This window comes from Gossypium raimondii, chromosome 5, assembly GCF_025698545.1.
Source record: "Gossypium raimondii isolate GPD5lz chromosome 5, ASM2569854v1, whole genome shotgun sequence".
In the NCBI taxonomy this organism is placed as follows: Eukaryota; Viridiplantae; Streptophyta; class Magnoliopsida; order Malvales; family Malvaceae; genus Gossypium; species Gossypium raimondii.
In genome coordinates this window covers 22,690,270-22,702,179 of record NC_068569.1, presented here as the reverse complement: position 1 = coordinate 22,702,179, position 11,910 = coordinate 22,690,270, and the positions used below count along the sequence as shown (strand labels likewise).

The 11,910-nt window shown below is 31.4% G+C and overlaps 1 protein-coding gene and 1 pseudogene across 1 annotated transcript; one reads left to right on the top strand and one right to left on the bottom strand.

Annotated features, from left to right (window-relative positions):
- Positions 1 to 3,218: 3,218 nt before the first annotated feature.
- Positions 3,219 to 5,555, bottom strand: LOC105770023 (receptor protein kinase CLAVATA1-like; annotated as a pseudogene).
- Positions 5,556 to 8,378: 2,823 nt separating this feature from the next.
- LOC105770028 (rac-like GTP-binding protein ARAC11) lies at positions 8,379 to 10,704 on the top strand. Its single transcript, XM_012591056.2, has 7 exons — positions 8,379 to 8,818; positions 9,197 to 9,284; positions 9,378 to 9,487; positions 9,591 to 9,654; positions 9,941 to 10,005; positions 10,114 to 10,179; positions 10,286 to 10,704. The coding sequence occupies exons 1-7, from the start codon at positions 8,720 to 8,722 to the stop codon at positions 10,382 to 10,384; spliced, it is 591 nt and encodes a 196-aa protein (XP_012446510.1). The 5' UTR covers positions 8,379 to 8,719; the 3' UTR covers positions 10,385 to 10,704.
- The last annotated feature ends 1,206 nt before the right edge of the window (positions 10,705 to 11,910 follow it).

Genomic DNA, 11,910 nt, shown 5'->3' with positions numbered 1-11,910 from the left:
GTTGAAAAGTAAAGAAACTAAATTCTTAAAGTTAAAAGTACAATGACTAAATTTCAAATTTTGTTCTAAATTTGATTTTATTTAAATTTCTTGCTCTTTATCTTGAAATGGTTTTATCTGTTTCGAAATTTTAAACAATATTATATAATATATTAAATTCACAAAATAAAATAAAATATATATTATATAATCTTAATTATATGTTAAAAGTTGAATTAAAATTCATAAGTAGAAAACATAAGAAAGTTATTTTACTAAATATTAAAAATCTTATCACACGCGTATGAGTATGTAAACTATTGGATTTTGTACCCTAAGTGTACTATATTCATTTGTAAACTTGTAATTTTTAAATAGATTAGTTAATAAAATTATTCATAAATTAAATTAATATTATTTGTATAATGTCCTCATATGGTTTTTGCATGCAAAGCAAAATAGAAGCAAATATTAGCTTATTGGTTTTTTAATGTTTAATCTACTACTAAGCGATATTACATGGTCGGATTGCAATATAGAAAGACAACTTATATTATTAGACAAATCTAAACATGTCCTTAGTCTAATCGAAAATAAGTAAATCGATTGAAAGACTAATATGCCACATATCAAGTCCAATTGGAGAGATGTTTTATCTTGGGTATCAGAGTAAATAACTCTCAGAAGATAGAAACATAGATGTGACTGGCTGGACTAACAATACATCGGATTTGAGCCAAGAAGAATAGATTCTAAATTTGTTTATGGGTTTATTCACTTATGACGTTTAAAGAGTGTCATACATTAATCTTGAGTGGATGATGAATTATATATGCGTGACTCGAATACTTTGATGTAAGTAAAAACCTGAGTTTAAATAGAATCAAAAGTTGGTGTGTTAGGTATATGAATTCTACATTATGTAGCATCATTCACAATAGTTGAATTCATAACCCAATACACGAGTAAATGATATTCTCTCATTAGCATTACATGATTGATGAAAAGTAAAAGTGGCCACGAGTTGTTCTTATTTGTGATGAATGACTTGATTACTATTTAGTAGTAATTGACTTTTCGTGAAGAAAGATGTAATGATTACCATGAGATAAAATAGGATCATATTGGGAGAGAAGATTTATCCAAAAGAGATTAAGGATATCATATGCGGGTAACACACTTATGACAAGGTCATTAGACGAATACTGATCGAGTTGCTTTCTTAATGGTATGTCATTAGGAGAGCTTAGTCACGATACTATAGTAGAATGACTTCGTGACTAAATGAGTTTATAATTAATAGGCAAAAGGCTGGAACTTAATTATTAATCATTTGAGTATGTCCAATCGGTCGCTCCACTAGCTAGTTGAAACTAGAAAAAAATTACACATTGAATCAAATGAACATAAATGAATAGAAATGGTAAAGTTAGAGAAATCAGAAACATTCAAAAATTAATGTAGTTTTTCACTAAATGGAAATGACCTAGAACATTAATTAATTAATTGAATTTGAAAATGGAATTAAATTATTTGGTCATTGTGGCTTCGTTGAATGTAGAAATATTAAATATGTTTTCTCATAGATTCTTTTACGGTAAAGTTGTAGTGATTTTGACGGAATTAGAATCAGGTTGAGAAAATTATTTAATTGAGAAAATTATTTATTTATTTAAATTAATTTATGATGTTTATTTTGAAAAATAGAAAAACATGTATTGGATTGGATTGAATTATAAAGTGTTGGGTTAAAAGTTCAGGAAGCATTTATAATTAGACCCGATATAGGAGAGGCCTTAAAACCCCTTATATTAGTATATAGGACGACAAACCCTAGTATATTTAACTAGGGTTGCCGCCCTTCTCTTTCCTAGTTGTATTTTGTTTTTATTTTTATTTTATTGAAATAAACTTCTACTAATCCAACAAGTGTTCTACTTCTTCTCCTTATAAATAGATGACACCGGTAGGGCTAAATACACAATTTTGAGACTTGAAAATAGTGAGAATTTATTTTCTAAATATAAATTCTAATTTTTTTGAAATAATAATTCTATCGATTTCTATTAAAGAGAGAATTTTGCTTTCTCACTCAAAAGTAAGTAAATAATTTATGGTTCTATATTTGATTTGAATTCGTTTGAGCCTATACTCGAAGCAGTTCCTGGTACGAGAATTGCAGAGAAGGTCGTTTGGTTGAAAATTTATTACATGTACTCTAATTGTTTATCATGAAAATTTATAAAAGTATTCTAATTGTTTATCATGAATATTAAATGTACTCGATTGTTTATCATGAAAATTTATAAAAGTAGTAGTTTTAAATTTTTATAATATTCAATAATTTTTAATGATTTATATTTTTCTACTTTTTATTTTATTTTAATAATATTTAATAATTTATAATATATTTTTTAAAATTATCTTTAATTTCTTGCATCACCTCTCTTTGGCCAAAACTATTATTCATAATTCATTTTAAGCCACCAAATACTAAATTTATTGTCACTCAAACTCCTTAGTCAGTAGTCTATACAAGCACGATCACCATCACACTTCAAGAGTCTCTTATTACTAAAACTAAAGATCCCAAACATACAAAACAACAAAAATTTTCTATAATATTTATTTATAATTTATTAGGTGAGTATTTGGTAAATTGGCAGTGCCATGCCCAATTTTTTTAATATACTCTATCTACACTTGTCATTAATCCAATCTTACTTGTAAAATTTTTAAATTTCATTGGCAGTTTATCAAATATGTCCCTTATTTTTATAAATTTTATATTTAAATGTTGTATATTATTTTATCATTTTATAATTTTTATAATAATTTCATAACATATTGGTAATATTGCTTAATCTCTAATAGTTTCTTTTTAAATTTTTATAGTTTTTCGATAATTTTATAATATTTTAATAATTATTAGACTTGAATAATTTAAAAATCAATTAAGCTTTCCACATTAAACCCTAATTAGTTACCATTTTTTTTTCCATCAGTTGTAAACTGCAACTATATTCCATAAGTTGCTAAACGGAGTTGATTGGATTAAAAACTATTTTAGGGCATTTATCTTATAAAGGCTTTAAAGTAACAAGAGGGAAGAAACCATGCATGCTGATGCGACGTCCGTAGACACAACAGTAAATCTTCCCAACCCATATTTTAGTACAACACCAAGCTTGATCAAGTTTGGAAAGCAAGGAAGTTGGAAGTGAAGTAACATCTCCATATTACATTAACCTAGTATATTTTATAATACACGAATTACGTATACATTTATAAGATTCAACATCCTTTGTGTTGGTTGGACTCCAAACTCTAGTTTCCCTCTAGTATGATTAACATGATAGTTGTGATTATGAGCTTGGAAGCAGCGAAACATGGTGCGTGACCATGGCTTGAACCTCTAGCTGGACAATGACTATCGTTCGGGGTACAGAGGTTGGGGTTTCCACTAAACGAGCTATCGTCGAAGAATAAGAACTGGCCTGCACAGGGGACCCTTCCAATCAAATTGTTGTCCGAAACATCAAGTGTTGCGAGGCTCGTCATGTTCTCGATTTCAGCAGGGATTTCACCTGTTAACCGGTTCCTGGAGACATTGAGATTGCTTAAATGTTCCAACTTGTTAATTCCTTTTGGGATTTCACCGCTGAGACTGTTCTGACTGAAATCAATTGAAGTGAGCGAAGTACAGCGAGAGATCGAAGGAGGGATTTCACCTGAAAGTTTGTTCCTTGCAAGCTCCAAAACTTGTAAACTGCGCAAGTTTCCGATCGCTGGAGGGATTTCACCACTGATCAAATTGTTTGAGATTTTTAACATTTCAAGCGAATCACCTGACATACGCTGTGGGAGTTCACCGGCGAAGAAATTATCGTCTAGCTCGACGAAACTCAGCGAGGGCAAGTTGAAAATTCCGGCCGGAATCGTTCCATTGAGATTGTTTTTCTTGATACGAATCTTGGTAAGAGAGTTGCAGTTTCCGAGTTTTTCAGAGAGTGGACCGAAGAAGAAATTATCCATCAGAATCAACTCCTGTAACGTCCCTCCCTTACACAAATCTAGTGGAATCGATCCGGTGAGGTAATTCGAAGAAACGTCAAGATTACAGAGCTTCCCATTGCGGCCAAGATTCTCCGGCAATTCACCCGTGAAGTTGTTTTCCCACAGTTTAAGCACTGCGAGTTGGGGTAAGTCACCTACATACGACGGGATTGAACCGTGGAGCTTATTTTTGAACAAAATGATCATAGAAATGTTCTGCAAGGCAGAGAAACTCTCTGGTATCTCCCCCGTTAGTTCATTCAAGGAAAGATCAAGATCCTTCAAGCTAGTTAAACCAGCGAGTTGGGAAGGTATCCGACCAGTGAGGGAGTTCTGTTGAAGGAACAATGTACGCAAGCGTTTCAAATTACCCAAACTCTCGGTTTACCCAAACTCTCGGGAACCTCACCGGTTAGGTTACAGCTTGCCATGTCGAGGGATTTGAGTTGAGTTAAGGACCCAAACTCAGGTGGGATTCCTCCATGGAAGGCGTTGGAATATCCGAGGAACAAGCTTTTAAGGTTTTTTAAACGACCCAAGAAGGCAGGGATTTTCCCAGTTAAATCATTGGCATTTAGACCCAAGAATTCCAAGCTCTGGATGTCGGAGTACTTGTCGGGGACCTCTCCCGTGAAATAGTTGCCTCCGAAAGACAGATGATTCAGATGTTTCAGGTTGGCGAGTTCAACGGGGAGAAGGCCGGTGAAGTTATTGTTATAAGCATCGAGAATCTCAAGCTGGGTCATACCTGTAAGAATTTCACCAGGGAAACTCCCTCGGAAATAGTTATTGGAGATGTTGAATGTCTTGAGAGAAGTCAAATTCCTCATATCCGTAGGAATATTCCCCGTAAGTTCAACCTTAGAAATGGTAAGGTTCACGAGCTTGTTCAGAAGCCCTATCTCGGGAGATATGGTGCCGTAGAGGGGAGTAAACGACACATTCAGAGCAACAACACGGTGATCCTCGTCGCATTTGACACCAGAGAAATGGCAATGCGCTGATGGAGACGACGAGAATTCCCAGTCGTCTAACCCTGAAGCTTTGGGTCCAATCATGGAAGACTTGAGCTTCAACAGGACTTCAAGATCACTGTAACCCTTGGTGCTGGTACAGAATAGTAGAAGAATCATGGAAATATAGAGAAGAAGGTAACTGTAGAAACTTCTCATTTCCTTCTCTTTGCTTAGAGAAACAGAATAAGTGGAAAGTGAACTGCTGGTTAATTCTAAGGCTTGAAAGTTGACACTCTCATGCTCAGAAGCAACTTTAAATCGAATTTTTTTAATTATTCCAATATTTTTTTCGAATTTTAAATTAAATCAAATTAAATTTTCAAATTAAAATAACTTAAATAATTCAAATAAACCAAATATCAAACTACTAAAAAAAAAATCTCCTCCCGATCAACACTTTACCCCACTTCTCTTCGAAATTTTTTACTTTCCCTTCCTTTTTTACTTGAGAATCAAAATCCCCACAATTTTTGTATTTCTTCCCTCTTTACCCCCAAAATCTTTTATTTTCTCTCCTTTACCACCAAATTAATTTCAAAACCTAAAAAAACATTTTTGAAAAATTACATAAAAATAAAAAGCTCCAGTCATTTTTTAATTTAAGATCAGATTCAATTCTATTTCACTTAATTGAATCGAAGAAAATTTCAAATCAATTAGAATGATAAAAAAGATTTGTAAACTCGATTAACTCAAAACTTTTTGATTCCAATACTCACCCTATATGATTTTACATATTTATTTAATATATAAAATTTAATAATATTTATGTTAGTAGAGTAGTAAATAGGATTAATTTAAATGGTGTAATAAGTAAAAACTGAAATGGTTGCTTTGTAGATTATGAGAGGCAGAGTGAGAAGGCTAGTCTCCCAGGTGTCTATACACTGTAAATTCATATTCTGTTAAACAGGCTAGTTGGAGAATTTTAGGTATGAAGAATACTTTTAGAATATATGGTAGAAGAATATGAAACGGGTGTTTTAGGGAATAAAGCCACCAATATTGTTCTGCTTCCAATAGGGTCTCTCCTCGCAATACATGTTGACAAAACCTCCACAGAAGTGAGATAGAATTAAAGAAAAATCTAAACTTTTTGCGTTCAATTATCTAAATTGATTTCTTTTAACATTTATGAAAAAAAATCATTTACCAAAAGAAACTAAAATGGATTAAACTAAATTGTTAATAATTAGGAATAAATAAATTGCATAATGATACTTTTAGCACTTAACCTTTCTCTAAAAGATCAAATAAGTCCTAGGGCTAGGATCGAAAGAAAATAGGAGGAAAAAGGGAAGAGCGCACCTGTCACCTGAAATAGGCGGCTAGGGTTTCTATGGAGAAGAAGGAGAAGAGAAAAGAAGAAATAAGAAAAAATTACGAAGACAGAAAAGGTTAAAAAACAGATAAAAACACGAGAGTTTTGTTGGATTAAAAAATACTCGTGCGGATGCCACGTCATGTTTTAACGGCACTATTATTTAAAGATTAAAAGCTAATTTATTTTTTTAGAGAAAAGTTAAAAGATTAAAAATATTATTATGCCTAAGTAAATTTACAATTGTGCCATTTAGAGCTAATAGGCAAAAGCTTTAATTGCTGTCCAGGCTACATGCCGTTCGGTCTTGTATTCCCTTTTTCTTTTTCTCGGTGAACGATACATGAAAGTGAAGCATATTTGGTTCAACCGGCGTTTATGTATGAATCCGGTTATATTTGTTTGAAAAGTAAAAGGATTTAAATAAATATAGGTCTGAAAATTAAGTTGCAACAAAAAAAATAAGATTTATTCTCTAAATTAGTTGGGCTTTGGATACGAGTATTTTTGTCCCAAGTCCTGTCCGGTCCGAATTTGCCTAAACTATTTTTAGTGTATTTAATGTATTATATTTTTTAAATTTATTTTTATATAAAAAATTAATGCGGGTGGGCTTGATCGTACTTGAGTTCAACATTTTTTATCTAAGTTGAAGTGTAATTGGGTGAAGTGGGTTTAGAAAAACAAAACTTCTCTGTCAAAATTATCCCTGCATTTTATAATGTTTTTCGATGCTGAAGGTTATTAGCTTCTTTTGTAATTGCTCATATTGAAGTGCGTTTTTAATTTAAATTACAAAAAATATATATAATAAAAATACATTAGTTAAAAACTTTATATGAACATATAGATGACATTATTAAAATTTCATAGGTTTTTTAAAGTAAATTTTTATATGTTAATACTAAAAAATTTATAGGTTAAATATCGTTAAGTACTTATAAAATCATTATCAATACATTAGGATTAAGCTAAATAATTATTTAAATAAATAATAATTAATTATATCAATCAAAAAGTTCAAAAATATTTTATACATATAGTTTTATTAATAATATTATAATTTCCAATTTCCAATTTTAATATATTTTCTTGTATTTAAAAAATCCAAGTAAATTCTTTAAAGACAAAAGTATGGTGTTATTATATTATTTTTAAAAATAATACTTGTCATTTTAAAGAAATGAGTTAACTATAGAAATAAATAATATTTATCATTTAATATAATAAATAATTTAAAATAAATATAAAACAAATAATTAAAATGTTTATAAAAATATTATGATACACATTGTTATTTTATTAAATAAAATTATAATTTCAGGCACTTTTAATAATTTCATAAAAGTAAAATATTCTAAAACTTATATTATATTTTATTTTTAATATAATATTCTTAATAGTTATTTTTCATTTTCACTTCATCACTACAGTTGCGGTTGAATCTAAATGCACACCACATCATTTTCTTTAATCTCATCGGAGGCAAATTCACTCCATACAAAGGAAATTTATCAGCTAAAGCTTTCTATAAATGAGGTGTAGTGTGATTGCTCGATTTATTTTTTTAACCATGTACTTGAAGTTTGATATTCACTCATGAAAATAGAGCATATTTTTATAGTCAACTGTTTATCTTTTCAAAGAGCATCCGCGATGAGACGATGATGAAAAGATGAAAAGAAGGAGAAGGAAATTTTCCTGTGTGATTTACTCAAATTTGGTGTTAACATGAGTTTGGAAAAATGGATAAAATTTATGTTACTGAATTTAAATTTATTATTATTATTATTAATATTATAATGATAAAAAAAAAACAAGTACTATATGAATGATCAACCTGAATCATGCGAATGATTGATCCATTCGTCTAAATTAACAAATGATCTAATTTTGTTTAATTATTGGATGATGATGATGAGGAGGAGGAGGAGGAGGACGACGACGACGATATCATTGGAATGTGAAAAGGATGATATTAATAGTAAGGGAGTTGTTAATAGAGGCTTACGCTTAAACCGCAATCGTCATTTGTGATTTATTCTAAATTCCTCCAAATTTCCTTCCATTCATTTTGCCACATTTCCCCCCTTTTCTTTCTCCACATTTTCTCTCTCGTTTTAACTTTGCATTTTTCTCTCCAATCTTTCTGCTCCTTAGGGTTTGCCTCGTGGAGACAAATGATGAGGCCTATGGATCCTCATTCTTTGCTTAACTCCAACAACAACAACAACACCGTCAACCATATCTGAGAATATCATTTTTTTGGAGGAAAACTATATATATATATATCCGAGAGAGGGGTAAAGCAGGCTTTAGGCGGTTTTCCGTACGGCGGCGAAGGGAAATGAGCGCCTCCAGATTCATAAAATGTGTAACCGTCGGCGACGGCGCGGTCGGCAAGACTTGCTTGCTGATTTCCTACACCAGTAATACTTTTCCTACGGTCAGCCTCTTTCCTGCATTTTCCTCATCTTCGTTGCATGATCTCATGATTTATCTGCGGTTTTAATATTAGCTGAACATGTGTGTGTGTCTGTGTATTTATTGTTTTCGAATAAGTGAAAGAAGAATTCTTTAACGTTTGTGTGAGCTTGGTTCTGTATTTGCAACTTTGAATTTCCTCGGAAAATTATGCTGTCTTTTATAAATGCTGTTAAGTTTTGTTTTAATGCCTCACAATGTAAGCAGGTCAGGTGCAACCACATCTTGTCGCAGTAAATTTAAACCAAGATTGGGGCTTTGTGCTCTTTTGTGAGGGTTAGCTTATTTTGGTACTGATTCTGCTAACTTTTTTTTTTGGTTTTACATTGTTATGGTACAGGACTATGTGCCGACTGTTTTCGACAATTTCAGTGCAAATGTTGTTGTGGATGGTAACACTGTCAACTTAGGTTTATGGGATACTGCCGGTAATTTGGAAAATTAGTTTCTGAAATTCCTCTTCTATTATTAAGTTTGTTTTATTTCTTGCTTTTGGGTCTGAAATCATGGTCTTGAAACAGGTCAGGAGGATTACAATAGATTAAGACCACTGAGCTATCGTGGGGCTGATGTATTTATTCTTGCATTTTCTCTCATCAGCAAGGCCAGTTATGAAAACGTTGCCAAGAAGGTTTAAACATCAAATGTCTTCTCTTTTTAGATAATAATTTGGTGCAGTATATCTGTAATGCATGTGCCTGATTTTCATGTGTGTTTCATTCTCTCCATTTCAGTGGATTCCTGAATTAAAGCATTACGCACCTGGTGTTCCAATAGTACTTGTTGGAACTAAGCTTGGTATGGTTCTTATTCCCAGGACAACGGTATTCTTTTACATGATTTAAGTCTTGTTTGTGAATTGCATTTGGTTTGAAAACTTTCTCAAATTAATAGAGTATCGAAACAAGCATACAAATTATATATTTATGGATGGGATGGGTTGGAGCACCAGGTTTGAACCTTGGACATAGTGCCAATGGACTTGAAGTCCACATGTCATTGCCACATAGAGTATCCTTTTATACCAATGATGATGAAATTCATTTTGTTTCGTCAAACGTTCTCTTGTTTTCTCTGGCTGCAGATCTTCGGGATGATGAACAATTCTTTATAGACCATCCAGGTTCAACGCCTATATCCGCAGCTCAGGTACATATTTAAACGATATTGATTCTTTTTTGTTTCTTCTTTCTTTTTTATGATGTGGGATGTGTCTCATTTATTTAAAATATCTGTGTTGCATTGCTTTTTCTTGAGGGAGAGGAATTAAGGAAACAGATAGAATCCCCTTCCTACGTCGAATGTAGTTCAAAAACACAGCAGGTTACATATTCTCTATATACTTTCTTCATATTTTGTTAACCGAAAACCTGTGGAAGTCTCTGTTTTTTTATTTCCCATGAGATTTTGTGTGACTGCTTTACTGCAGAATGTGAAGGCAGTCTTTGATTCAGCGATTAAGGTAGTGCTCCAGCCTCCGAAAAAAATTAAGAAGAAAAAGTCATATGTTGGTTGCTCGATATTATGATCACTGGAACATTCCAGTCTGACGAAGATGGAGGACCTGTCGGCTTCTCGCGACTCGTATCTCTTCTCACTGTCAAATTTTTGGGTTCTTTTTATTCAAGGAAAGCAGTAAGCCCATCATGTATAGTCTCAATTCTTAAACTGAAATTTTAGGGATTTCTGTGAAAGCATCAGCAGGTGGTATGTTTTGTGTTTTACTTCATTTTTTTTATAATTTATTTTATATATACATACATTTCTTGTTAAATGAATTTTTTTTTATGTTTTGATGACAAGCATTTCTTGTTTACCATACACGCCTCTTCTGCTTTTCATGGTTAAACTGCACCCATGTATTAGCAAGATGTGAAGAATACCCGCCACCCTGTTTTGATATACCCTTTTTCTTGCATGACATCTAAAATGAATGCAGGCGGAAGTAAATTCGAGTGCGTTAATGCGTGTTTTTTTTCTTTAGTTTATGGATAAAAGTAGGCATTGTATAAAAAAATATTAAAGATGATGATTTCAGAATTTAACTTGGCGCTTTGAGTTAAAACTATTATAATGTTGTAAATTATATAATAATAAAATATTAAATCCTTAATTTCTTCTTAAATGGTATAAAAGTTGGCTTTATGTGTAGGTTTTAAGATATGTTTACCCTATACCTCTATCCGAATTAGAAAAAACCACGTGCAGAATTTGTAACTCTTTTAGGAAGTTACGAGTTTAGAGTCAGATTGTATTGTTTTTAATAATAATAAAAGTCGATTTGTCATTATAATCTTTTAATTAAAAATTTTATTTATCTTTACTGTTAAAATTAACGTATGTGACATGTCGTATGTATCTCATGTCGACATGCAAAGATTTAATTTGTTCTTTAATTATTGTATAAATTAATTTACATATTTTTAATAAAAGAGATCAAATGCAGTTTAACTCATAATATAAATGCTAAAATACCATGAATGACCAATATTTTTCCAGATATATATAAGAAAAGAAGAGTTGATTAGGAAAAGCAAATCAAGGTTTTGAATTATTCAGGAAATCAAAACAACTTAAAGATAGCGGAGAAAGGATAGAAGAAATTTAGATTTTGAATACATTTGTCAAATTTTGGTTTCAGTCAAAATAGTTCATATAATTATTTAAGCTAAAATGTTGATGTGTAATGGCCCAAATTCAAGGCTATCGGAATAGTGGTTTCGTAACCACAAATCCGATTTAAAGAGAAATTTATTTTAATATTTTTGCATGAATATTGGTATGATAGGAAAATAGTATGAAAATATAGATAGAAAAATTTTACCGATTTAGTGATTAGTTAGAAAAAGAAATTAGTGAAGAAATTGGGTAAAAATAAGGTATTGAGACCTCAATCTCGTAAAACCGAGTCAAAAATATTTTTATAAATATTTATGAAGTGTTAATAATATGGTATTAAAATTTCGTTAGAATATTTTAATGTTTGGGTAGTCAATTAAGTGAAAAGGACTAAATTGAAAAAGGTGTAAAAGTTACTAGAAGGATTAAATAGCT